A 26969-nucleotide genomic window follows, 5' to 3' on the forward strand; every position below is an offset into this window, starting at 1 on the left:
GAGAGTTTAAAGAAATAAGTACATTGATTTTAAAAACATCCATCCTCTTGTTTCATCTTGCCTGCCTCTTGGGGTTTTGGCTTATGGAAATAAAAAGTTGGACTCCACAAACCAGGACAATTTCTGGAATTCTGTGTAATGGAAATTGAATTTGGTTCAACGGCTTCTAATGAGTAGCCTTGTTACTGAAATCACTTTTTGATACTGCACCACTTTCCCCAGCTATTTTCAAACTCTGAAAAAGTGGGGACCTAAGGGGAATAAGCTGGCGCTCCTGGAACTATGAGAACACAGTGCATTTGTGAATCTTATACAATGAAATTCCTACTCCAAAAGACTCCATTTTGTCAAAAGTTCCTTTTTTGCTATTGTAGTGAAACGGTGACCATCTGCTGGACAAGCATTCTCTATTGTAATTATATTCAATACAATTTTTGAAACTTCTTTGCAATAATATCCATTTTAAAGTCGATTTGTGAATGATCTTTGGAGGTGTTTTCAGTGTTTTGGTAATGACTGTCTTGTCTCAGGTGACTGATAGGAAGACTATTGTTTCTTTAAGCAATTTGTCTTGTATTGAAACCAGATGGGAAAGGACTAGATAAATCACATTGTTGCTTTTATGGTATTGGCATCTGTTCAGCAACTCATAGCACAACTTGGAAGAGCTCAGCAAAAATCTAGTGCACAGTGGATTTCTTTGCAGACTTTTTAAAAATAAAATACAGGTAGTTCTTCTATAACATGGTGGTTGCATTCTTGTGCAACAACGCATTGTAGAACAAATGTGCTCTAAATACAACGCTTAAAATGTTGGCGATAGTAATCACGTTACAGCTAAAACAATAAGTTTGTGCTTTAGAAAGTGTCCCCAATTCATCAATCGTGTTAATATCGAATGTGCACTAATGAAACGCACTTTATAGCAGAACCACCTGTAAACGTGAGAATCAGTGCAGGGTATTCCAGGCAGGTCATTTGGAGAATTATTCTGGGGTTAAAACTACAGAATTTGAAATTTTAGTTCTAACAATGCATTTGTTTGCAATAGAACAGGTTGGAATGTTAGAAAGCGCTTACTCTCAAAGTCATTTATGGCAAAGTTGGACACGATTTAGTCCATTAATTTCCTGCTGGTTCCCTGCAAAATAATCACCCCAATCCCACTCACCACTTGATACCCATATCCCTGAAGGTTTCTCTTCTTTCAGTCTCCATCCAATTTCCTTTTCGAATCCCTGATTGTTTCCGCTTCCACCATCCACAAGCGGCAAATTCCAGTTTATTAATACTCGCTGTGTAGAAAATCTTCCTGCAGTTCTTACCCAAAATCCTACATTTGTACCTCCTTGTCCTTGCATTGTTGGCTAATAAGAGTTTTTCCTTTGTCCCCTTGCCTAAGCTGTTACAGTCTTGTATCTGGATACAATCCTCTAGTTGTGGTTATGTTGCTAGACCAGTAATCCAGACATTTGGGCTCATATTTCAGAGACTGGAGTCCACATCCCACCACAGCAGTTTTAAAAAAATCAGTTAAATATAACAAATCTGAAGTAAAATGCTGGTAGCAGTAATAGTGACCATGAGGAATATCTCCAAAACTTGTCAGTATGATTTTGAATCAAAGGTTTTCTGGGGAAAAAAATCAGTCTCCTTTCAGGGATTGTGACTTACACATTGTAGTATTTAAGGCCTCTGTATTGAACTCTGGGTATGGCCATAAACCTAGGAGCAGAAATTGGGCCATTCGATCCATCAAATCTACCATTCAATCCTAGCTAATAGGTTTTTCAAACCCATTTTTCTGCTTTCTACAAAGATTAAGGTCACTTTTGATCCCCTTGGCAATCAAAAACCTGTCTATCTGTTTTTAAATATACTCAATGACCTGGCCTCCACAGCATTCTCGGGCAGTGAATTCCACAGATTCGCCACTGTCTGGCTGAAGAAGTTTCTCTTTATCTCCGTTCTAAAGGCTCTTCCCCTTTACTCTAAGGCTGTGCCCTCTGGTCCTCATCTCTCCTGCCAATGGAAACATCTTCCCAACATACACTGTGTCCAGGCCGTTCAGTATTCTGTAACTTTCAATCCGGTCCCCTCTCAACCTTCTGAATTCCATCGAGTATAGTCCCATATGTTAAGCCTTTGATTCCTGGGATCATTCTCATGAAACTCCTGCGGACCCCATCCATAGTCAATACATCCTTCCTGAGGTCTGGGGCCCAAAATTGCTCTGAATACTCTAAATGTGGTCTGACCAGAGCCTTATAAAGCCTCAGAAAAGCATCTTGGCTTTTATGTTCTTGTCCTCTTGAAATAATTGGCAACATTGTACTTGCCTTCCTAACTACCAACTCAACTGCAAGGTTACCTGAAGTGAAACATGGACTAGGACTCCCAAGTCCCTTTACCCTTCAGATTTCTGAGTTTTCTCCCCATTTAGAAAATAGTCCATGCTTGTCGTCTTCATCCAGAATGCATGACCTTACACTTTTCCACATTGTATTTCATATGCCATTTCTTTGCCCACTGTCCTGTCTCCACTAACCTGCGTAATTCTTTCTGCAGCCCCCCTGCAACCTCAACACTACCTCCACCTATCCCATCACAAGGTAAGAATTCTTGGTGGGAGAAACATCAGCACATGTAACATTGACAGCACCTGCAACAGAATAGAGGAGCTTTATAGAACCACTTGTAAGTCACCAGCAAAATTGGAAATAAATATGAGTTGAGAGTTGAAAGAACTGTTTATCTAGAAAGTGAGATGCTTGTGTTGTGAGCAAGTTAACAACTTGATCTTTCCTTTAATAATGTTGCATATCTTGAGAGCGTCAGAGAGCTCTGCAGCACTGAAAAAGGTCCCTCAGTCCTTCGAGAGTTTGCCAATCAACAACAGGCACCCAATTATTCTAATCCTTTTCCAGCATTTGGCCTAGAGCCTTGCATCCACTGATGTTACAAGTGCTTCACATAGATTATGAGGGTTTCTACCACTATTTAAAGCAGTGCGCTCCAGATTCCCAACATCCTTTGGCTGAAAGCATTTTTCCTTGCATCCATGCTAAAGTTCATGCCCCTTCCCTGAATTAGAATTAGGTTTTATTATCACATGTACTCAAGCTCAGGGATAAAAAGTGCATCGAAAAGTGTGCAGAGTTGCTATTCCTGGTTCCATCTCAGGTCCAAAGGTACCTAAGTACAAAATCTTAGGTATACACCTCCTTGTGGACAATCCTGTTGGAGTTTTGTCTTATAATAGGAGAAAATTGCAGACACCCTATATTTTAAAGACAAGCGTAAAAGTGGGGAGCAAGAATTTCTTGATGCATGTTCTGGTGCTCTGGGCTGGAGAGCAGGAGGTTAAGGAAAAAAAGGTATAACCAGGATAACTTTCTCAATTCCTTAAACAGTACAATATTTTAATGATGCAGAAATTTGGGAGAGCAATTTGCAGGAGGTACAGTGAACAACTGGATAGGGAGTTTCAGACTATTATTTTTAAGTCGAATCCCTCCAATGAAGGATGATTGGCTAGGTGTGAGGACAGAAACCGACGAGCAGGAATTAGTGACTAGCTGGTGATGGGATGGCATATGAGAAGCACATGCCTATGTATGTTTGCATACTATCTGAAGAATTAGAGGCCAGGGTTGGTGGTGCTCCAATGTATCAAGAATGGGGTAATTGCTGGGCGGGATAGATCGATAGGGAGGGAAGGAGAGAGAGAACTGGCACCTCAGAGCTAGAGTGAGTATTAATCAGAGTGGTGTGGATTCCACTTCAAGTAAGTTTGTCTGTTTGGTATCTTTATACACAATTTTCCCTTTTGGGAAGTAAGGAGACAGTGTTGGAAGAATCAGCAAGGGTTGGTGTGGACTGGTTGAGAAGAAGGCCCAACCAATCCACACCGACCCTCCGAAGAGTAACCCACCCAGATGCATTTTCCTCTGACTAATGCACCTAACACTACGGGCAATTTTAGCATGGCCAATTCACCCTGCACATCTTTGGACTGTGGGAGGAAACCCACGCAGACACAGGGAGAATGTGCAGACTCCACACAGATAGTTGCCAAAGGCTGGAATCGAACCTGGGACCCTGGTGCTGTGAGGCAGCAGTGCTAACCACTGAGCCACCATGCCGCCCTAATTATTCATATTCTGTACTTAAAATAAAGCAAAGAAATTTAACAGAATAATAGACTAATCAACTACAAACCAGTGCCAATTTGGTAACATCCCATAAACATACCTTGGCAAAGGCATATTCATTAAAATTGGTTCTTTCTTAGGCAATTCTACAGTCCAGGAGGAAAAAGAAATCAAGAAAGAACTCAGAAAGGGAATGGCAGGGAGAGATGTACTGCAGCTTCCAAACCCAGCTTCACGACCCCAGCACCAATTACTGAAACACTAAAACTAAAAATCCTGGTTCTGTGGGAGCTTGACCACACCCATTCAGGTTGCTTATATTATTGCAACTTTTTTTTAAAACCCCGAAGTGTCTCAAGCTCTACTTTATCAGATTCAAATAGACACTTGGTACCTCTGTCTTAAAATGCCCCTTCAAAAAAAAGGGTGAAATACACCTCTTAAAGCCATAGTGACATCTTACTGTGAATTGGTTGCCCTTTTGAGCAATGACTTTGCTTACTAACACGGATATGATTACAATAAAATGAAATTAGCTACATGTGTTGATTGTAGTAGAAAACATCAGAAACTACGTTTCAAATCAGTGACCTTTTATCAAAACTTCTCTTAAACAACCAATATTGTGAATGTTGCTGTTATGTTCTTCCATCTTAGGTTTTATTGTTGAGATACGATTATGAAATAACTCCACAGAGGTCAGTATCCCATCACGAATTCACACTTTATTTGAATGTGGAAAGTCGTTGACAGTGATCCAGCTCCCTTAGAGCAAGCTGTGTGTGTCAGAATGTCTGGCACTCCTGTTTCTTTTTTTCTCTTTTTTTTTCACATCAAAGGGCAGTGCTGATCTCCTGTTTTTCTTTGGTTTTCTTTCCTTTAGCCCCCTCACTGCTGCCTAACTGTGGTAGTGCTTATTTTTTCCCCAGCACCCATGGTGTGTGTGTGTAGGTGTGAGACACAGTGAGAGACACAAGATGCACAAATCTTTATTGAATTGGCACTCCTGTTCCTATCTGTCAGGCAGGGCTGCCTGATTGGAAAAGATTATCACCCCCAATCAGGCAATTCACATTCCACCTGGTCCACCTGGCTGATTGCATTATAGAGAATCAGGTGAAGGATTAACCTTTCCAACTTTGATTATATACAATGCTGCCTGCAGTTATCAAATTCTGATTATATTCTAAATCATTGGGTCAGTCAACAGTTAACTCTCTTGAGGCGAAAGTGAGGACTGCAGATGCTGGAGATTAAGAGTCGAGAGTATGGTGCTGAAAAAGCACAGCGTCAGGCAGCATCCAAGGAACAGGAAAATCCAACAGGAATTCCTTATGAAGGGCTTTTGCCCGAAATGTCAAATTTCCTGCCCCTTGGATGCTGCCTGACCTGCTGTGCTTTTCCAGCACCACACTCTTGACAGTTAACTCTTTTGAACCAGTTATGTCAAGTTGTCTGAATCCATGGGTGTTATATTTTGAGATGGTGGTTTATGATTTTAGCTGAGTTTTCTGCCATTGCACCACCACCTTTTGAGAAATGCCCTGAAGCAAATTCAGCTAACACTACTAAATTTTACTGCACCTTTCTCCTTATACAACAGAGCAAGAGCAGGAGCAATGATGATTTGTTGGCTGGCGCACCGAGTGGACTGACTTTGACCAACTCTACCAAAGTTAAGAAGAATCTCTGCCCATCTTCATCAATAGTGTCAAATTCTGCAGCACCAGGATCAATCACAAACAGCAATCCTGATGGCAAAGCAAAGAATCCTACAGGTTTGTTCCTATTCAACTGGACTTTCATTTGCATTCCTTTTTGGCTTTTGAAACTTCAGTTTTTAGTTTTAAAATTTTAGTAATTTGTTTCTTTTTTTCACATGTTCATATATGGTACTACGTATAATTAAGGTAATTCATAAAGGTCTGTGGTCTTGCATTCTCCAGTACATTGAGTCCTGTATACTTACTAATCTGTTTAATACATCTCTCAGTTCTGTGATAATTGTATGACTCTTCATATCGTGATCACATGGTGACAAGGAGCCAGTCACTCCCAACTTGTCAAAGCTTGATTATGAATTTGAGATTTAAAGGAGAGGTAATTCTGGAGCATTACCTAATGTTTACTTGTTGTACACAGTTATTTGTATATTAATTACATTCAGCATTGTCATTGGACTAGTAATCTGGGGGAGACCAAGGTAATGTACTGGGGACCTGGCATTGCACCCAGCACAACAAATGGTGGAATGGGAATTTAAAAATCTTGATTTAGAATATATGAGCATAAGAACTAGGCACAGAAATAGCAATTCAGCCCGTCAAGCCTGCTCGCCAATCAATATGATCATGGGTAATCTCGTCTCAGCCTCAATACCACTTTTCTGCCTGTTCCCCATAACACTTAAAACCTATTTAGAAATCTATCCATCTCCTCAAATTTACAGTGTCCTGGCATCCGATTTCAATAGATTCACAATCTTTTGAGAATGAATTTATCGTCATCTGTTTTAAATCTGCTACCCCTTATCCTAAGGACTGACTTCTTGCTCTAGATTGCCCCACAAAAGGAAATATCCTGTTCACATCTGCTTTGTCAATCCCATTTTGCCTCTTGTATACCTCAGTTACATCACTTCTCATTCTTCTAAACTCCAGAGATATAGGTCTAAACCACTCAATATCTCTTCGTAAAACAAACCCTCATTCTGAAATCAATCCAGTCATCCTCCTCTGAATTGCTTCGGCCCAATTAGAAAGAACAGAACAAAGAACATTTACAGCCCAGGTACAGGCCCTTTGGCCCTCCAAGCCTGAGCCAATCCAAATCCACTGTCCAAACCTAACACCCAATTCCTAAGGATCTGTATCCCTCTGCTCCCCACCTACTCAATCATCTGTCCAGATGCACCTTTAAAACAATCTACCGTGCCTGCCTCTACTACCTCTGCTGGCAATGTGATCCAGGCACTTGACACTCTCTGTGAAAAGTATTTGCTGCATGTATCCCCCTTAAACTTTTCACCTCACACCTTGAATGCGTGACCTCTTGTTATTGAATCCTTCACCCTGGGAAAAAGCTTATCTCTATCCACCTTTCATGATTTTGTAGTCCTTAGTCAGGTCTCCTTTTCTCTAATGAAAACAATCCTAACCTATACAACCTCTCTTCATAGCTAGCACCTTCCATACCAGGTAACATCCTCATAAACCTTCTGTGCACCCTCTTCAAAGTGTCCACATCCTTTTGGTAATGTGGCAATCAGAACTGTACACAGTATTCTAAATGTGGCTGAGCCCAAGTCTTGTACAATTTTAACATGACCTGCCAGCTCTTATACTCAATACCCCGTCCGATGAAGGCAAGCATACTATATGCCTTCTTGACCACTTTATCCATCTGTGCAGCATCTTCAGGGTACAATGGACCTGACCTCCCAGGTCAGCTCATCAATCTGTCTGCTCATCAACTTTTCCCAAGGCTCGTCCTTTTACAGTATAGTTCGCCCTAGAATTAGATTTCACAAAATGTATCACCTCACATTTGCTTGGATTGAACTCCATCTGTCACTTCTCCGCCCAACTCTCCAGTCTATCTATATCCTCCTGTATTCTTTACAGTCCCCTCTGCTCTCTGCTGTTCCACCAATCTTTGTGTCATCTGCAAACATACTGATCAGACCAACAATGCTCTCTTCCAGATCATTTATGAATATCTCAAACAACAGTGGCCCCAGCACTGACCCCTGTTGAACACCACTGGTCACCTTCCTCCATTTTGAGAAGTTCCCTTCAACTACTACTCTCTGCCTCCTGTTGCTCAACCAGTTGGAACACACTGCACACCACGTGACTTCACTTTCTCCATTAGTTTACTATGAGGAACCTTCTCAAACGCCTTACTAAACTCCATGTATATGACATCAACAGCCCTTCTTTCATCTATCAACTTGGTCACTTCCTCAAAGAGCTCTATTAAGTTGGTAAGGCACAATCTCCCCTGCACAAAATCATGTTGCCTGTCACTGATAAGCCCATTCCTTTCTAAATATAAATAGATTTTATCCCTCAGTACCTTCTCCAGCAACTTTCACACCACTGACGTCAGGCTCACTGGTCTGTAGTTACCTGGAATATCCCTACTACCCTTGTACAGGGGACAACATTAGCAACCCTCCAGTCCTCCAGCACTTCACCACCTGTATTTAGGGATGTTACAAAGATAACTGTCAGGTCCCCAGCTATTTCCTCTCTTGCATCCCTCAGCAACCTGGGATAGATCCCATTCAGCCCTAGGGATTTGTCCACATTAATATCCTTTAGCCTACCCAGCACATCTTCCCTCCTTATGTCAATGTGATCCAGAGTAAACAAACTTCTATCTCTAATCTCAACATTAATCATGTCCCTCTCCTCAGTGAACACTAATGCAAAGTAATCATTGAGAATCTCACCCATTTTCTCACCCATTACACCCCTTCTCAAGTAAGCGGAGCAAAACTGTACACAGTTCTCCAGATATGCTGTCACTAATACCTTGTACAGTTGCAGCAATGCTTCCCTATTTTCCTCTAATAATAAATGCCAAAAATACATTTGCCTGCCTTATTAGTTGCTGCATACTAGTTTGCTGGGATTCATGCATGAATCACTCTGATGTTTCTCTCCATTTCTCTCCTTTCTATTATTTTGACCAAAACAGAGACCCTCACAGTTCTCCACATTAAACTCTGCCTGGCAGATTTTGACCCATTCATCTGATCTATCCATATCTACTTGTAAATTCCTTTTTTTAATTACAACTTACTTTCCTACCTATTTTAATGTCATCTACAAATATGGCTATAGTATCTTCTATCTCTGCACCCAAGCCATTAAAATAGATTGTAAATATTTGGGCCATTTGCTAGCTTCATGCTGCTCTTGGGAGCATTATGATAATGCTCCCAAGAGCAGCATGAAGCTAGCAAATGGAAAAAAAAGTCCTTTTTAGTATAATGGTGACCATAAGATCATTTTCAATTGTTATAAAAACCCATCTGGTTCACTAATGTCCTTAAGGGATGCAGATCTACTGTCTCATCTGGTCTGGCCTACATGTAACTCCAGACCAACATCAATGTTGTTTGACCCTTAAGTGCCCCTAAAAGAGCCAGACAAGCCACTGAACTGCATCAAATTGCTACAACATCTTAAAGGATTGAAACCAGACAGGATACCTTGTATTGACGGGGACACTGAAAACAATAGCAATCTCAGCCTTGTCAACCCTACAAAGTTATCTTTAATAATATCTGAGGGTGAGTGCCAAAATTGGAAGAGTTGTCTCACAGATTGGTCAAGCATCAGCGTGACATAGTCATGCTCTCAGAATTGTAAACTATTGGCAGTGTCCCTGATAGCAGTATCACCAAGCCTGGGTATGACATGGTCAAAAAGTGTGGTGCTGGAAAAGCACAGCCGATCAGGTAACATCCAAGGAGCAGGAGATTCGACATTTTGGGCATAAGCCTTTCATCAAGAATATGTCCAACTGACTTGGCATATCCCTTGCTCTACCAATATCATCAAGCCAGGATATCAACCCTAGTTAAATGAATAGTTCAGAAGGACATGCCAGAAGCTACTAGAACTGGTGTCAACCTGGTGATTTTGCAATACAGGACTGCTTTGGTGCCAAACAACATTGGCAGCAAATGACTGACAAGGTTAAGTGATTCTACAACCAATGGATTAGATCTCTCATAAGCACAGTATTGTTCTGTGCAGAAGGAGGCCATTCTGCCCAGATCTAACAGTTCACTGAAGAAGGAGGCTTCACAAATTTCCCCATCCACGAGGAGCCCAGCACATTAGTGCAAAAAGTAAAATTGAAGCATTTGCCACAATTCTCAAGCAAAAGTTCTGACTGGATAATTCATCTTGACTTCCTCTGAAAGTCCCAGCTGGACAGATGCCAGTCTTAAATCATTTCAGTTCACTCTAAGCAATATAAAAATTATTAAAGGCACTGAATAATGCAAAATCCATGTGCCCTGGCAATATCGTGGAAATAGTACGAGGATTCGTTCCCCAGAACCTGTTGTACCTCTAGCCAAGCTGTTCCAATACAGCGACAACACTGGCATGACTGTAAAATTGCCTAGGTATGTCCTGTATATACAAAACAGGAGAAGCCTAGCCTAGCCAATGACCACCCTATCAATCTGTTCTTAATCATCAGTAAAGTGATGGAAGGTGTTGCAGAAGGTGTAATCAGGAACCATTTGCTTAGCAATAAGTTGCTCATTGATCATTTGTCAAGTTGCTTCATAATCTTATATCTTTCAATAAGGTGATCTCTCATTCTTCTACAGGCTCAAACTGTCCCAACTTTCCTCATAAGCTGACACCTCTATCCCAGGAATTAGTCAAACAAATTTCGTCAAATTAAGCCTTCAAATAAAACAAGTCTGAATAAACCTTCTCTGAACTGCTTCTAATCCAATTGTGTCCTTTCCCAAATAGGAGACCAAAATTGTGCACTATATTTTTAAAAATTATTCTTTATGGAATATGGGTGTCATTGGCATGGGCAGCATTTCTGGCCAATCTGTAACTGCCCTTCAACGTAGTCATTTCTATGCCATTTCAGATGGCAGTAATCCACATTGTTGTGCAGTCATGTGTAGGCCAGACCAAGTAAGGACAGCAGATTTCCTTCCCAAAGGACATTAGTGAACCTTTAACACTGGCAATCAGAGAGCATTGAATCCCCCACTGTCAATATCCTGTCAATTGACAATAGGATGGGATTGATCCTCCCATTAAAGGAAATTGTAGTCCCTTAAAGGCTAGATGTCTAGTAGATTGACTAACAACAGCACTATCGCCGGAGTTGACAGCAATGGTACGGTGTAGACTTATGGCGGTATTTAATTCTGTGCACCTGCATGTCATCGTTAATTTATTAAGAAGTGAGAAATAGTTGACATCTCTTTATTTCATGATGTTTTGGATCTAAAGTATGTATACACACCTCTTTGCATTTTGACTTTAAATCTTCACCAAAAAAGAAATCTCAGTGTAACAATGCATACTTAGCAACCACAAAGTGTTTTTTAACTAAGTGCCTGTAGGTGAAATGTTTTGCAGCAAATGTCAATGGTGTTCTGTAAATTCCCAAGTTAATTTTATAAAAAAGTTTTTTAAATCTTTCAGGTTTTAATTTCTTTTTGTTTTCTTTCATGGGGTGTTATATGCTGCTGCAAAAACTTGTTGCCTGTTCCTAATTGTCCTTGAGCAGGTTAGAACGCAGTTGAGTGCTCCAGGTACAACATAAATTATGAAGCCATGCAAGGTTGATTGTGAGGGTCACCCATGTCGTATCATAATCTCGAGTTCTCCCCTGCTACAATTAGGGATCAGACTATTTTGGAGCTGGTAATGAGTAATGAGACAGGTTTAATACATGTCACATTACTGGATCCATCATGGCCAGGCCTCAGATTGGATGCACAATAAAATGTTCCGTGAAACTGTTCTGAATGCACCTATGAATTCTTTTGTACAGCTAACACAGCTGGTTTGTTAAAAGAAGGTTGCATTTGACAAATTTGATAAATTCTTTTGCAGAGGTAGCCATGATGGAAATTCATTTGATGTGGTCTGCATGGACTATAGCAAGGCTCTTGATAAGGTCCCTCAAGGTAAAGAAAATAAAGGCTGATGGGATTCAAGGCAAAGTGGCATGTTGGATTCAAAATTGGCTGAGAGGCAGCAGAGCGTGATGTGTGGGATTTTTCTGTGAGCAGTAGGGTTTCACAGGGCTCGGTGCTGGGCTGTTATTTTTGGTGTAAATTAATGATGTGGACTTAAATGTAGGGAGCATGATCAAGATAACTCAAAAATTGGTAGGATGGTAAGTACCTGTATTGAGGAGGGTAGTCATAAAATGCAGGAGAGTATTGGACTGGTCAGATGGCAGAGAAGTGGCAACTTCAATACAACCTAGAAAAGTAAGAGGTGATGCACTTTGGGAGGGCTAACAAAACAAGGGATTTTACTATGAGTAGTAGGACTCTAGAAAGTACTGAAAAGCAGAGAGGTCTTGGTATGCATATCCAGAAATTCCTGAAGGAGCAGAGTAGTCAATAAGGTGGTTAAGAAGACTTATGGGCTACTTGCCTTTATTAGCTGAGGCATAAAATATAAGATTAAGAAGGTTATACTGGTAACTGTATTAAACAGAGTTTTAAAATTGGAAAACTGTGTGCACTTCTGGTCACTACATTGTACAAGGACATGATTGCAAGAGAGAGGTGTCAAGCAGACTTACCATAATCCACCCGCTGAGCTGATGTTTGAGTTATGAGGAAAGATTGGAGATGCTAGGGTTATTTTCTTCGGAGCAGCAAAAGTTGAGAGTGGACCTGCTTGAGGTATATAAGATTGAGGGGCATAGATAAAGAGGATGGAAAGTCACTTTTTCGATCAATAGAGGGGCCAATAACCAGTGGGCGCATAGGTTTTCAAATTATTTTATTGTTTCATGGGATGTGGGCATGATTTGAAAAGCTAGCATTTATACGGCACGGTGGCACAGTGGTTAACACTGCTGCCTCACAGCACCAGGGTCCCAGGTTCGATTCCAGCCTTAGATGGCTGTCTATGTGGAGTTTGCACATTCTCTCCGTGTCTGCGTGGGTTTCCTCTGGGTGCTCCGGTTTCCTCCCACAGTCCAAAGATGTGCAGGTTAGGTGAATTGACCATTCTAAATTGCCCATAGTGCTAGTTGCATTAGTCAGAGGGAAATGGGTGGATTACTCTTCGGAGAGTCAGTGTGGACTGGTTGGGCCGAAGGGCCTGTTTCCGCACTGTAGGGAATCTAATCTAATCTAATTGTTCTGTCAGATGCGATTCTTTTCAGAATCACTGTAATCTGTGGTGTAGATTCACCCATAGAGAGAGATCCAGGATGGTGACGAGGTTAACTCTTACCTGTCCTCCTGAGATGAGCAATAGATGCTGGCCTACCCAGTGACATTCTCATCCAATGGAAGAATTTTTAAAAATCGTTCCAACTTAGGGTGGTGTGGTGGTTTGCTGGAGAACTTGCAGATGTTGTTTTACGGTTGCTAACTGGAGATGGCAGTAAATGTGACATCACTATGTTGGGGGTGAGGCATGTGTACCTGCTCATAAATAGGGAGGAAACACTTAAGTTGCAAATACAGTTTGAAAACATGTCAATACAATGTGTAATAAGAAAATGCTAAGAGTTAAACCCTTGCTGTTCAGAATTGCAGGCTTCTGCTAAATGTAAAAACTCGAAGTTTTCTAGTTTACTTGTAGATCAGTGAAAGCCAGTTCTATTCTACCCACTGCAGAAGTTCTAAAAGCTCAATTAAAATTAACATCAGATCTCTTTGCTCAAGAAGATTCTCATAATTCCTCATTCCATCCGTGATCCTAATGAACTTTGAATCTGCCATATCATAGAATCATAGAATTCCTACAGCGTGGAATACAGTGTGGCCATTTGGCTCATTGAGTCTGAAATGACCTCTGAGCATCCCACCCAGAAGCCCCCCCCCCCCCCCCCCCATCCACCACCTGTAACCCATGGCTAATCCATGGAGACACTATGCGCAATTTAGCATGGCCAGTGTACCTAACAAAGTCTGTGGTCTTTGGAAGGAAATTGGAGCATTCGGAGAAAACCCACACAGACATGGGGAGAATATGCAAAATCCACACAGTCACCTGAGGGTGGAATATGGATTTAATCCTTTTTTTATCTTGGAGTGCCCAAACTTCTTTTCATAATTCACTCATGGGATGTAGCCATCATGAGCTGGTCAACATTTATTGCCCATCTCCAAATACACTTGAATAGTGACTGCAGTCCATATGCTATACTTCTAGCTATAATGCTGTTAGAGAGGGGGTTCCAGGATTTTGACTGATATCGATTGGCTTAGAGGTGCTGTTTTTCCAGTGTATTTGCTGACCTTTCTTTCTCATATAATGGTTGTAGGCTTGGAAAATGCTATCTGAGGAGCCTTGTTGAATTTTTGCGATGCAAATTATAGATGATTTAAAATGCTGCTATTGAGCATTGGTGGTGAGGGAGTGAATATTTGTGCGTGACACCATCTCGGGTTGCTTTGTGCCTAGATGGTGTCAAGTTTCTCAAGTGTTTTTGGAGTTGCACCCATCCAGTTAAGTGGGGAGTGTTCAACTACAGGGTATTACTTGTGCCCTGTAAATGGTAGGCAGGCTTTGGGAAAGCAGAGATGAATCATTTGTAGCCCCTGACCTGCCCGTGTAGCCCCTGACCTGCTCGTGCAGCCACAGTATTGATATGCTCATCCAGAAGATTTGTCAAGGATGATTTACGTTTAGTGAATCCATTCTGTCACTGCTTTCCAAATCCTCAGTCATTATGTCCTTAATAATTGGCTCCAGCATTTTCCCTACCAACGACATCAGGCTTACCGGCCGAAAAGTCCCCATTTTCTCTCCCTCCTTTTTTTTAAAGTAAAGGATGTATGGAGGATGTTGATCCTGCATGTTGATCCTTGCACATCTTTTGTGGTTAGAAGCAAAAGAATTTGTTGGAGAAACCCAGTGGGTCTGGCAGCATCTGTGAAAAGAAAACAGTGTAATGTTTCAAGACCTGTGACCTCCTTCAGATTACTTAGAACCGTTCTGAGAAGGGTTACAGGATTCAAAGTGTTAACATCTCTCCATAAATGGCATCAGACATGCCAAGTTTCTCCAGCAATTTAATTTTTTTTTGTTTCCGATCTCCAGTAACTGCTGGAGAAAGTGAAGTTGCATGGGGTCCAGGGTGTACTTGCTGGATGGATAGAGAACTGGCTGGGCAGCAGGAGGAAGAGTAGTAGTGGAAGGGGGTTTCTCTAAATGGACAACTGTGACCAGTGGTGTTCCACAAGGATCAGCGTTGGGACCACTGTTGTTTGTGATTATACCTTCCTCCAGATCATTTACATATAGACGGTCTGATTAGCAAGTTTGCAGATGACACTAAGATTGGTGGGGTAGCAGGTAGTGAAAGGGACTGTCAGAGAATGTAGCAGAATATAGATAGATTGGAGAGTTGAACGGAGAAATGGCAGATGGAGTTCAATCCGGCCAAATGTGAGGTGATGCATTTTGGAAGATCCAATTCAAGAGCGGACTATACAGTAAATGGAAAAGCCCTGAGGAGAATCAATATACAGAGAAATCTGGGTGTTCAGGTCCATTGTACCCTGAAGGTGGCAATGCATGTCGATAGAGTGGTCAAGAAGACATTTGGCGTGCTTTCCTTTATCGGATAGGGTATTATCGGATTGAGTACATGAGTTGACATGTCATGTTACAATTATATAGGACTTTGGCTTGGCCATATTTGTAATACTGCGTACAGTTCTGGTCACCACATTCCTGAAAGAGTGTGGATGCTTTGGAGAGGGTGCAGAGGATGTTCACCAGGATGTTGCCTGGTATGGAGGGCGCTAGCTATGAAGAGAGGTTGCGTAGATTAGAATTATTTTCACTAGAAAGATGGAGGTTGAGGGAGGACCTGATTGAGATCTACAAAATCATGAGGGGTATGGGCAGAGTGGATAGCAAGAAGCTTTTTCCCCAAAGTCAGGGACTCAATTACTAGGGGTCACTAGTTCAAGGTGAGAAGGAAAGGTTTGTGAGATATGTGTGGAAAGTCTTTATGCAGAGGATGGTGGGTACCTGGAACATGTTGCCAGTGGAGGTAGTAGAGGCAAGTACGATAGCAGTGTTTAAGGTGTATCTAGACAGATGCATGAATGGGCAGGGACCAGAGGGATACAGATAGTTAGAAGATAGACGACAGGTTTAGATAGAGGATCTGGATCGGCACAGGCTTTAAGGGCTGAAGGGCCTGTTCCTCTGCTGTAATTTTCTTTGTTCTTTGTGGTATCTGCAGATGTTTGTTTTAATTATGTAGCTGTCATTTTATGGCTTAACTGGAAAACTAGTTGGCTTTCCAACGAGCTAAATATAATTGATAGAATGATGGATCTAGGGAGGTGGGTGCAACGAAGGAGGGGATATTGATGAAGATGAGCTGTAAGGGAAACTTTGGTAGACAAGGAAGGGTGGAGAAGTTCGAGAGGCTTATAGAGCATTGTTGTATGTTGTTTAATGGGTTCAAAGGTAGTTCACTCCAGAGTTCTAAATACATGAGGCTCTCAGACATATTTGCAAGCAAAAGTTCCCAAAAAGGTGTAAATTCCAAGTTATGGGCAGCCAGTGAGAAAGATGTCACCCCTGTTTGTTGGAGAGACAGTCTGAGAGGAGGTGCTACTCCAATGTCAAATTTTGTCTCTTCCATGCTGGCTACTGCAGTTCCTCCAGTCACAGGTTCCCTTCTTTCCAATCTTGCTGCTCCTGAAGAAACTGAACCTCTAACCCTGGCTAGTCCCACTATTGTTTTGCTGGAGACTTCCAGCTGCTCTGTCACCCACCATTGTTCCCCTCAGCCTGTTTAATCAGAAAATAATAAAAAGGAGAGAGTCTCATCTGGTAACAAGATCAGAAAGACACAGGGAAGCCTGACCTCAGCCTTGTGGGACTATTGTGCAAGATGAGTGTCAGTTGAGACTTGATCTCAGCCAGGTGAGGGAGTGGTTGAGGAGGCCTGATATACAGCAGCGATAGTTGGGGTAGCTGAGCCCAGGCTCAAAACCAAGTCTCCAGTGGTATGGCAGGTAGACAGTAAATCCTCAGTCACAGCTGAATGAGTGGGAAAGAGAGGGTTTGGGAAGAGGTACAATATACAGTATGAGGTAAAGAATTTTTTGTTACTAGGCAATATGAAGAACCCAGCTGAAGCTTACGTGAATTTATAAACTAACATTTTTAGAAAGTATGGCACGGTGGCTAAAACAAACAGCAACAAACTCCCAACAAGCAGACAAAACACTTCCAGAAGCCCGAGCCACTCTCCCCTACATTAAAGACACTACACAAAAACAGCAGCTAATGAACTTGAAAGACCCTATACAGACAACAAGCAAAACTAATGTTATTTACAAAATACATTGCAAGAATTGTAACAAACACTACATTTGACAAACAGGCAGAAAACTAGCCCCCAGGATACATGAACATCAACTAGCCACAAAAAGACATGACCCACTTTCACTGGCATCCTTACGTACAGATGAGAAAGGACACCACTTCGACTGGGGCAACATATCCATCCTAGGACAAGCCAAGCAGAGGCATGAACGGGAATTCCAAGAAGCATGGCATTCCAACCAGAACTCTATCAATAAACACATTGATTTGGATCCCATTTATCAGCTCCTGAGAAAAAGAACAGGAAATGACATCACCGACCCAAGCAAACCTAAACACATAAATAGAAAGCAGGCTTTGCTCCCATTGCTTCAACCGAAAGCTCACTGATGATGTAACCTAGTATGTTGACGAAACGTCTGAAAATGAACTTTCCAGTTCAGTGAGCAAACTTGCATCTTGTGTCCTAAAAAATTGCTGATTAGCAACTGAAACGAGATATGATTTTACCACCGTGTTCTACTTCTCCAATGCAGAGCACTATTCTGATGGAGAAAACTTGAGATCGTCATCTGAATCTAAAGTCTCAGTGTATGGTTACCCTGAAAGCAGCCAATGGAGAAAGTAACAAGTGGTCTCACACTTCTTCTTTACTGAAGAGGAAGCAAGGTATAGCCTTGACCTTTCTGCTACCATACTGAAGTAGGATAAGTGTTTTTTTAATAATTAGAGATTGATGAAATGAGCATAGATGAAGTTTTTGACAAAGTTTACAGTTGTAGAAATGTTTTAAAAAATCAGATAGTGAATTTACTAACTGCTTCTGAGGTGTAGTGAAATTTTGACATTCAGAAAGAGTGAAGAACATTCCATAGAAGAGTACATAATCAACTGAAGTAGATTGTAAGACTGTAGAAATTCTTTTTGGAAGTTACCCATTCTGTGCTGGCATTTGTTATTACACTCTGTAAAACTATCAAGTTTAGGCAGGTTGCTGATTTTGAAAAGAATGATTATTAGTCAACAACTTCATCATGAAATCATACAAACTAGCAGAATGGTAGATGATGATGAAGAAGAAATTGGACCTTGGTCTTTAATGGTTGATGACAAGGAGATAGAAATATAAAAAATAGTAGAGGGAGTAGATTATTTGGCTCTTCAAGCCTGCTACACCATTCAGTATGATCATGGCTGATCAATCAACTCAGTGCCTTGAACTCACTTTCTTCCCTTCCCTGCTTTCTCCCCATACTCTTTGATCCCTTTAGCCCTGAAAGCTTTGTTACCTCCTCCTGGAAAGCATTCAGTGATTTGGACAAACTGCTTTTTGTGACAGAGAATTCTACAGACTTCATTTCAGCACATTGCTTTGCACTTCATTGTTGAATACCTTGCTGTTTTCATTTCAAAAGTTGCTTTATTGGAGGTTGGAAGTGAAAATGTTGCTGGTTTTATAGCTTTAACTTTGGATTTTTTTGCAGTCTTTTGACAATTGCTGAACTGGATTTAAGAAAATAACCCAAGTCAAACAAATAAAGTATTGAAATTTTCGTAATGCCCTTTTGAAGATTAAGTTTCTTTTATTTTTGTCATTAGGTATGAGTGCCACAGCAAAACGGAATCCAACTTCAGGAAATAAAGAAATCAATTGGAATAGAGATAAAATCCGTGATCGGCCACGACAGAGCACAAGCAAAAAATTCTCATCTGCTGGCCAGGGAGGTAATGATGTTGCTAAACGCTCACGCAGCCGGATGTCAACAGAGTCTGAAACCCGAATGAGTAAGTCCAGATCTGACGGTCAGATCAGTGATAAAACTGCTCTAGAAGCAAAGGTAAAAGATCTCCTTACTTTAGCTAAAAATAAAGATGTGGAGATCTTGCATCTTAGAAATGAACTCCGAGACATGAGGGCCCAGCTGGGACTGAGCAATGACTTGTTGGAAGGAGTGGGAGAGGAGGAGATTGAAGTAAAAGAAGACACTGTACCCCATCAGCCTAGAGATGTGGAATCAAGTCTTCTCCAATTGGAAGAACAGAATAGTACAATCCGGGATGAGCTAAATCAGCTAAAAAATGAGAACCGAATGTTAAAAGATCGATTAAATGCTCTTGGTTTCTCTTTGGAGCAAAAGTTAGACTGTGCAGAGAAATTGTTTGGCTTTCAGTCCTCAAGTCCTGAGGTAGCTACTGGTAATCAGAGTGATGGTGGTACCTTAACTTCTTCAGTGGAGGGATCGGCACCTGGTTCTATGGAAGATCTTCTGAGCCAAGAGGAGAACACATTAACTGATAATCGCAGCAATTCTCTGGACAACCTGGACAGTGAGTCCAGTGAGGTCTACCAACCACTTACTTCCAGCGATGATGCATTAGATGCACCATCATCGTCATCTGAATCTGAAGGTGCACCAAGTAGGGAGCGCTCGAGGAAGGGGAGCAGTGGAAATGTAAGTGAGGTGTCGGTGGCATGTTTAACAGAGCGCATTCACCAAATGGAAGAAAATCAACACAGCACAGCAGAGGAACTACAAGCTACACTTCAGGAACTGGCAGATCTTCAGCAGATAACACAGGAGTTGAATTCTGAAAATGAAAGGTTAGGAGAGGAAAAGGTCATTCTAATGGATTCCTTGTGTCAGCAAAGTGATAAATTAGAACACTTCAGTCGACAGAATGAGTATTTTCGTTCTTTGCTGGATGAGCACCACATTTCTTACGTTTTAGATGAAGATGTAAAAAGTGGTCGCTACATGGAGCTAGAACAAAGATATATGGACCTTGCTGAAAATGCACGTTTTGAACGTGAGCAACTTCTTGGAGTGCAGCAGCACTTAAGCAACACGCTGAAGATGGCAGAGCAAGACAATAAGGATGCTCAAGAATTGATCGGTGCTCTCAAGGAGCGTAACCATCAAATGGAGCGAGTAATGGAGTCAGAGCAAAAAGCCAAAACAGCCCTTGCTGGAGCATTGGAAGAATATAAAGCAACTGTTGCAAATGATCAGATTGAACTGAACAGGTTCAAGGCTCTGTTAGAGCATGAGAAACAGAAGGTCGCAGACTTGTATGCTTTCCACAATGCAGGCGACAAGTCAGATTTGCAAGAGCTGTTGGAGACCACACGATTGGACAAGGAAAAGATTGAGGCCTTGTATAATAACCTACAGGAGGAACTGGCCCATACTCGCAATGATGCTAACCAACTACAAGATACCCTTGCTAAGGTAGGATGATTATTTTAAGTCATGAACAAACATCACTTACAATGGAACCCAGCAAACCAATTGTTCTCTGGTTTGTAAACCATATCTACAATGAGTTTTCAATTCAGCTGTGGTCCCTCTGGTCATGTCAGTGCTTACATTTGGTATAAAAAAAGTATCAGACAGTGACCTGTGCAAATCATCCAACTCTGAAGCTGGTTTGACATAAAAACCCTTAATTACTCCAACTAAACTGGATTCTGCATTCCATTGTAAGGTGATATCATGAAGTATTCACAGCTGTCAGTCGCACTTTATCAGACTTTATAAAATTTCTTTTACCTAGTGATGCTGGAAAAGCACAGCAGGTCAGGCAGCACGAGGAGAGGAGAGTCAACGTTTCGGGCAGCAATCTGCTTCACAGCTGGCGAGGGGGAAGGGGGCTGAGAGATAAATGGAGTGATGGGGCGATGGGGAGGTGATGGTGATAGGTTGGTGGGAAGTGTGGATCAGATAGGTAGGAAGGGAAATGGACAGGTAGGTCAGGTCAAGAGGGCGGATCTGAGTCAGAGGGTTGGATCTGGGATGGGGTGGGGGGAGGGGAGATTTGGAAACTGGTAAATTCGGTGTTCATGCCTTGTGGTTGTAAGCTCCCCAGGCGGAAGATGAGGTGTTCCTCCTCCAGTTTGTGTAGGCAGTGGAGGATGCCCAGAATGAATATGGCCTCAGGAGTGGGAGGGGAAGTTGAAGTGGATGGCCACAGGAAGGTGAGATGGTTGGTGTGTACGGACCAGGGATGTTCCCTGAACTGTTCCATGAATTTGCGCCCTGTCCGTCTGATGTAGGGGAGACCCACCAGATGCAGTAAATGAGGTCGGAGGATGTACAAGTAAATCTCTACCGATTCGAAATGACACTTTAGGGCCTTGGACGGAGGTGAGGGGAGAGATGTGGCTGCAGGTTTTGCATCTCTTACAACGACAGGGGAAGGTGCCAGGAGTGGAGGGGAGTTAGTGGCGAGTGTGGATCGAACAAGGGGGTCGCGGAGGGAACAGTCCCTATGAAATGCAGATGGGTGGGGGGGGAGATATATACTTTTGGTAGTGGGGTCTGACTGTAGGTGGCAAAAGTGGCAGAGGATGATGCGCTGGATTTGGAGATTCCTGGGGTGGAATGTGCATCCCAGCGAGATCCTATCTTTGTTGAGATGGGGGGGTTTCAAAGGTAGAGGTGCAGGAAATGGAGGAGACATAGTTGAGGACATCATTGATACATGGGACGGAAAATTGTGATCCTTGAAGTAGGAGGGCATCTGGGATGTTCTAGAGTGGAATCACTCATCTGAGAGCAGATACAGTGGAGGTGGAGGAATTGGGAGTAGGGGATCGTGTTTTTACAGTTGGGAGGGGGAGGTGGAGGTGGAGGAGAGGTAGTCAGTGTGGGAGTCAATGGGTTTGTAGTAGATGTTGGTGTGGAATCGATCGCCAGAAATGGAAATGAAGAGATGCAGGAAGGAGAAGGAGATATCAGAGAGGACCAGGCAAATTTGAAGTCAGGGTGGAAGGTGTTGATGTGGTGAATGAACTCCAAACTCCTTGGAGTCTTCGATATAGCGGAGGAAAAAGTGGGTGATGATGCCAGTGTAGCTTTGGAAATGGGACTGTTCCACGTATCCTGTGAATAGGCAGACATAGCTGGGGGAGTTCAAAACTGGGGGACATATTTTTAAGGTGAGAGGAGAAAGATGTAAAAAGGATATGAGGGGCAACTTTATTTTTACACAGAGTGGTTCATGTGTGAAATGAGATTCCAGACAAAGTGGTGGATGCAGATACAGTTATAATGTTTAAAAGGCATCTGGATAGGTTAATGAATAGGAAAGATTTGGAAGGATATGGGCCAGGTGGGTCCAGTTTAGTTTGGGAATATGGTCAGGGTGGACTGGTTGGACTGAAGTGTCTGTTTCTATGACTCTATGACATCCTATTTATGTTGCACTCCCAATCAATTTTAAATCTGTTGTCTGATGACTGATCCTTTTGCCACTGTAAACAGATTCTTTCAAAGCTTCAGAATTTTCAGTGCGTCAAATAAATCTAAAACTTTGCTGTTTGAAAAAAGCACAATTTACTCTATGTGTCTCCACTTGACTGAAATCTCTTGTCGTCGATACAACTTGAATAATTCTCCATTACACCCTCTCCCAGTCTTGACATTGTTCCTAAATTGTAGTGCCAAGTGAAGTCAAATAAGTATTATGTTTTAGTATCTTTGGGACTTTGGGACTGGAGTAAATTTTTCAGCCCTTGGGCCTGATCTGATATTAAATTGAGATCATGGGTAACCTATATCCTAACTTCATCCATTCGCCATGGTTCCATATCCCTCCAGACAATAGGCAAGCAAAAAAAATGTTGATCTATGAGTTTAAATTATTAATTGAGCTGGTACCTCCAGTTTTTTGTAGGAGAACGTACCATACTTCCACTATCCTTTGAATGAAGAAATGTATTTTAACATCTCTCCTGATAGGTCTGACTTTGATTTTAAGTTCACATGCCCTATACTTCTCAATTATCACTAACCAGTGACAATTTAAAAAAATCACACAACACCAGGTTATAGTCCCAACTCGTTTATTTGGAAGCACTAGCTTTCTGAGCGCTGCTCCTTCATCAGGTGGTACCTGATGACCATAACCTGGTGTTGTGTGATTTTTAGCTTTGTACACCCCAGTCCAACACCAGCTCCTCCAAGTCAATGACAATTTATTTTTGTCTTAGATTGTTGGCTCTCAAAGATCCTGCATCATGGACATTGGGCTGAGTGGCCTGTATTTTATTAATTTATCCCTGCTCCCTTTTTAAAGCAGGGCTGTAACAATGATGACTCTGACATCATCCCCATATCTATTGAGTGTTGACAGATAATGATCACAGGCTCCATAATTTCCATACTTGCTTTGCTCAACAATTAAAATTGTAGAGTTTACAATTTTGACCAGCGTCTTTGAAGTATCTCTTCTATCTGTTTTTATCCTATCCAACTTTTCTACTCTGTGTTACCTCTTTTGTGAAGATGTGGAGGTGCCGGTGTTGGATCGGGGTGAACCAAGTCAGAAGACATACAATACTAGGTTATAATCCAATAGGTTATAATCCAATAAGTTATAATCCAATATAATCACAAAGGAGCAGCACTTTGAAAGCTTGTGATTTCAAATAAACCTGTTGGACTGTAATGTGGTGTTATGTGACTTCTGCCTCTTTAATAAAGACCAATGTGAAATAAACATTTACTGCCTCTACCATGCACTCTGTTTCCACACTTGCCTGGATGAGTTCAGTTCCAGCAACATTCAAGAAGCTTGACACCAGATAGGAGGAAGCAGCTTGCTTGTTTGGCACCATAATCACAAACCTTCACCCCCTTCATTACTAATACTTGTAGCAGCAGTTTGTGCTGTCAGCAAGATGCACAACAGAAATTGCCCAAAGATCCTTAGACAGTACATTCCAACCTTACCGGCTAGAACATCACTTACTAAAGTGAGGGTTAGGACCTTAAGTGGGTTTGTGACTGAAACTTTGGTGGAATGTGAGCTCGGAGGCAGCATTGATTCTTCCTCTTCCTCCCTTGCTGTCATAGGTCATCCTGAACCCACTATCATAAAGAGGGGTCGTGACAATTTTCAAGCCTCAAAATGGAGTCACACTCAGATGACCTGCAAGTTCCTGTCCAAGCTACACACCATCCTGACTTGGTTACATTAGCTGGATCAGAGTTCTGGAACTCCCTCCCTTGTAGCACTGCGGATGTAGCTGTCTCAAATGGGCAGCACTGAATAAATTTTTAAAAAGCTCCTTTTGGTTCCTAATTAACCCCTGTTCTTTCAACTATTTATACTTAATAAAATTTATTTAAAAATACAGTGATATCCTGATTATGTTTCTTTCTTAAACTCTTTGCTCTTCCTGTTTCTCACTTTAGCTTGGCATTTTCTACATTGATTCTGAACTGTACTATTATCATGAACTTATCACAAGCAACCCTTTGCTGTTTTGTTTTAATCTCGATCTTTAGTCATTCAGGCAGCTCTTTACCTTTGTGAGAATGTGTGTGTATCTTGGCCATCTGAAAACCTCCCAAAATGTTGCCAACCAACAATCATAGGACAGATTGAAGTGCTTCAAGCCCACAAAGTGCTTTGAAAGCATAGTTACTGGTCTCTCGCTAGAAACTTAGCAGCCAGAATTCACATTGCATGATCCCACAATAGTAATGAGATAAACAGCCAAATCATCTGCTTGTGTTATTGAAGAATGCTCACTTAATTTTTTTTGTCTTCTGCTGTGCCCTTCCCAAAGTCCACCAGTATCAGCCACTGTTGCAACTGTGCCACTGTGATCAGAGTATTTTCTAAGTGTTGCATTGCTTGTGTCTAAGGTTGAAGATGAATACAGGATTTTCCAGGAAGAAGCCAAAAAACAGATAGATGACCTTAACCTGAATGTGGAGAAGCAACGAGCTGAACTGGAAGAAAAAGAAACAGAGATAAATGACATGAAAGAGACCATTTTTGAACTAGAGGATGAAGTGGAGCAGCATCGAACAGTCAAACTCCATGACAATCTCATCATCTCAGACTTGGAAAGTAAGTGCAGTGAAATCTAGCTGTTGAAACAATTGAAATTTAATCCTTCATTTCTAGCTTGTGTTGGTTGTAGATTGCAACAGAAAAGTATATATACAAATTCTGCCTATGCTCAGTGAGCAGTTTATAGCTAATTTCTCTTTGTTTCAGGGGCTGTCAGTTTGTCAGTTGACTTGTGATAAAATTGGGTCTTGTACAGATTTGAATTCCAGCTGGGAGACTAGATCGATGAGAGCTGCAAAGGAAAGTTTATGAAAGGCATTGATCTGGGAAAGTATTAGCCATTAGATGCCAACAGGCAAGGAGCAAAACCAGGTGATGCAGTCCTGTTTCTTATAGATGCACATTGGTGAGCAGATCTTAAAGGGTAACGTTGAAAGACTCACTCAGAAATCATTTTTGTCATTTATATAAATTATTTGAATTTGAAAGAATGGTTTGTAAATTAACTGATGACACTAAAATTGGTAGTACAGTGGAAAATGAAGAAGAATACCTCAGATGTACATCTCTATGACTCTAAGTAAAATTAATAACTATTTTTAATTGTGGCAGGAAAGTATTGTAGGGCAAGAATTGACTCCACATACCAAATATTTCAACTCCATTGCTACTCAGAAGATCTTTCCATCTTTTGATGATTGATGCTTTGGCCTTTCTATAGTACCATATTGAAGTTAACATGACTAAAGCTTTTATTATTTCATTGTGGTGACATACTGTTTTGAGAAGGGTACATGTTATATATGATAGATTTAGTATGTCTTGACACAAGCATTTTTGTTGGATGTAAAACCGACAAGTGGCAGATTGAGTTTAACTTGGCTAAATGTGAGGTATTGCATTTTGGTAAGGCAAATCAGGGCAGGATGATACATTTAATGGTAGGGTCCTGGGGAGTTGTTCCAAATAAAAAGATCTTGGGGTACAGGTTCACAGTTCCTTGAAGATGGAGTCACAGATGGACAGGGTAGTAAAGAAAGCATTTGGTATGCTTGCCTTTATTGATCAGTGCATTAGGTACAGGAGTTGGGAGATCATGTTGCGGCTGTCCAGGACATTGGTTAGGCCACTTTTCGGAGACTGCGTTCAATTCTGGTCTCCCTGCTATAGGAAAGTTGTTGTGAAAAGTTCAGAAAAAATTTTGAAGGAAGTTGCTGGGGTGGACAATTTGTGCTATTGGGAGAGACTGAATAGGCTGGGCTGTTTTCCCTGGACCTTTGAAGGCTGAGTTACCAGAGGAAGTGGTGGAGGCTGGTAAAATTCCAACATTTAAAATGCAGCTGGATGGCTATATGAATAGGAAGGGTTTAGAGGGATATGGGCCAAATACTGACAAATGGGACCAGATTAATTTGGAATATCTGGTTATCATGGATGAGTTGCATTGAAGGGTCTGTTTACAAGCTGTACATCTCTATGACTCTAAATAAAATTAATAACTATTTTTAATTGTGGCAGGAAAGTATTGAAGGGCAAGAATTGACTCCACATACCAAATATTTCAATTCCATTGCTACTCAGAAGATCTTTCCATCTTTTGATGATTGATGCTTTGGCCTTTCTATAGTACCATATTGAAGTTAACATGACTAAAGCTTTTATTATTTCATTGTGGTGACATACTGTTTTGAGAAGGGTACATGTTATATATGATAGATTTAGTATGTCTTGACACAAGCATTTTTGTTGGATGTAAAATGAGGGAAAGAAATGTGTAAAGATGAATGAGGCAGAGGAGAAAATTTTGAATGCTACTCACAGTTGAAACTTTATTGCTGGAACAGCACAGCAGGTCAGGCAGCATCCAGGGAACAGGAGATTCGACGTTTCAGGCACAGGCCCTTCTTCAGGAATGAGCAGAGAGTGTTCAGCAGGAGAAGATAAAAGGTAGGGAGGA

At 41.4% G+C, this 26969-nt stretch overlaps 1 protein-coding gene across 6 annotated transcripts in view; it reads left to right on the top strand.

Moving 5' to 3' along the window:
• The window catches only part of specc1la (sperm antigen with calponin homology and coiled-coil domains 1-like a), a 332469-nt gene that overhangs the window by 95858 nt on the left and 209642 nt on the right, over nucleotides 1-26969 (top strand). For all 6 annotated transcript variants that reach the window (XM_088000258.1, XM_088000259.1, XM_088000260.1 and 3 more), the window contains exons 3-5: nucleotides 5758-5932; nucleotides 18806-20436; nucleotides 24862-25069. In XM_088000258.1, coding sequence (XP_087856384.1) covers nucleotides 5758-5932; nucleotides 18806-20436; nucleotides 24862-25069 — 2014 coding nt within the window. The remainder of the gene's footprint in view (nucleotides 1-5757; nucleotides 5933-18805; nucleotides 20437-24861; nucleotides 25070-26969) is intronic.

Source organism: Chiloscyllium plagiosum, unplaced genomic scaffold (genome assembly GCF_037043375.1).
Source record: "Chiloscyllium plagiosum isolate Xiang-an unplaced genomic scaffold, Cpla_swu_hap1 HiC_scaffold_24, whole genome shotgun sequence".
Taxonomy (NCBI): Eukaryota; Metazoa; Chordata; class Chondrichthyes; order Orectolobiformes; family Hemiscylliidae; genus Chiloscyllium; species Chiloscyllium plagiosum.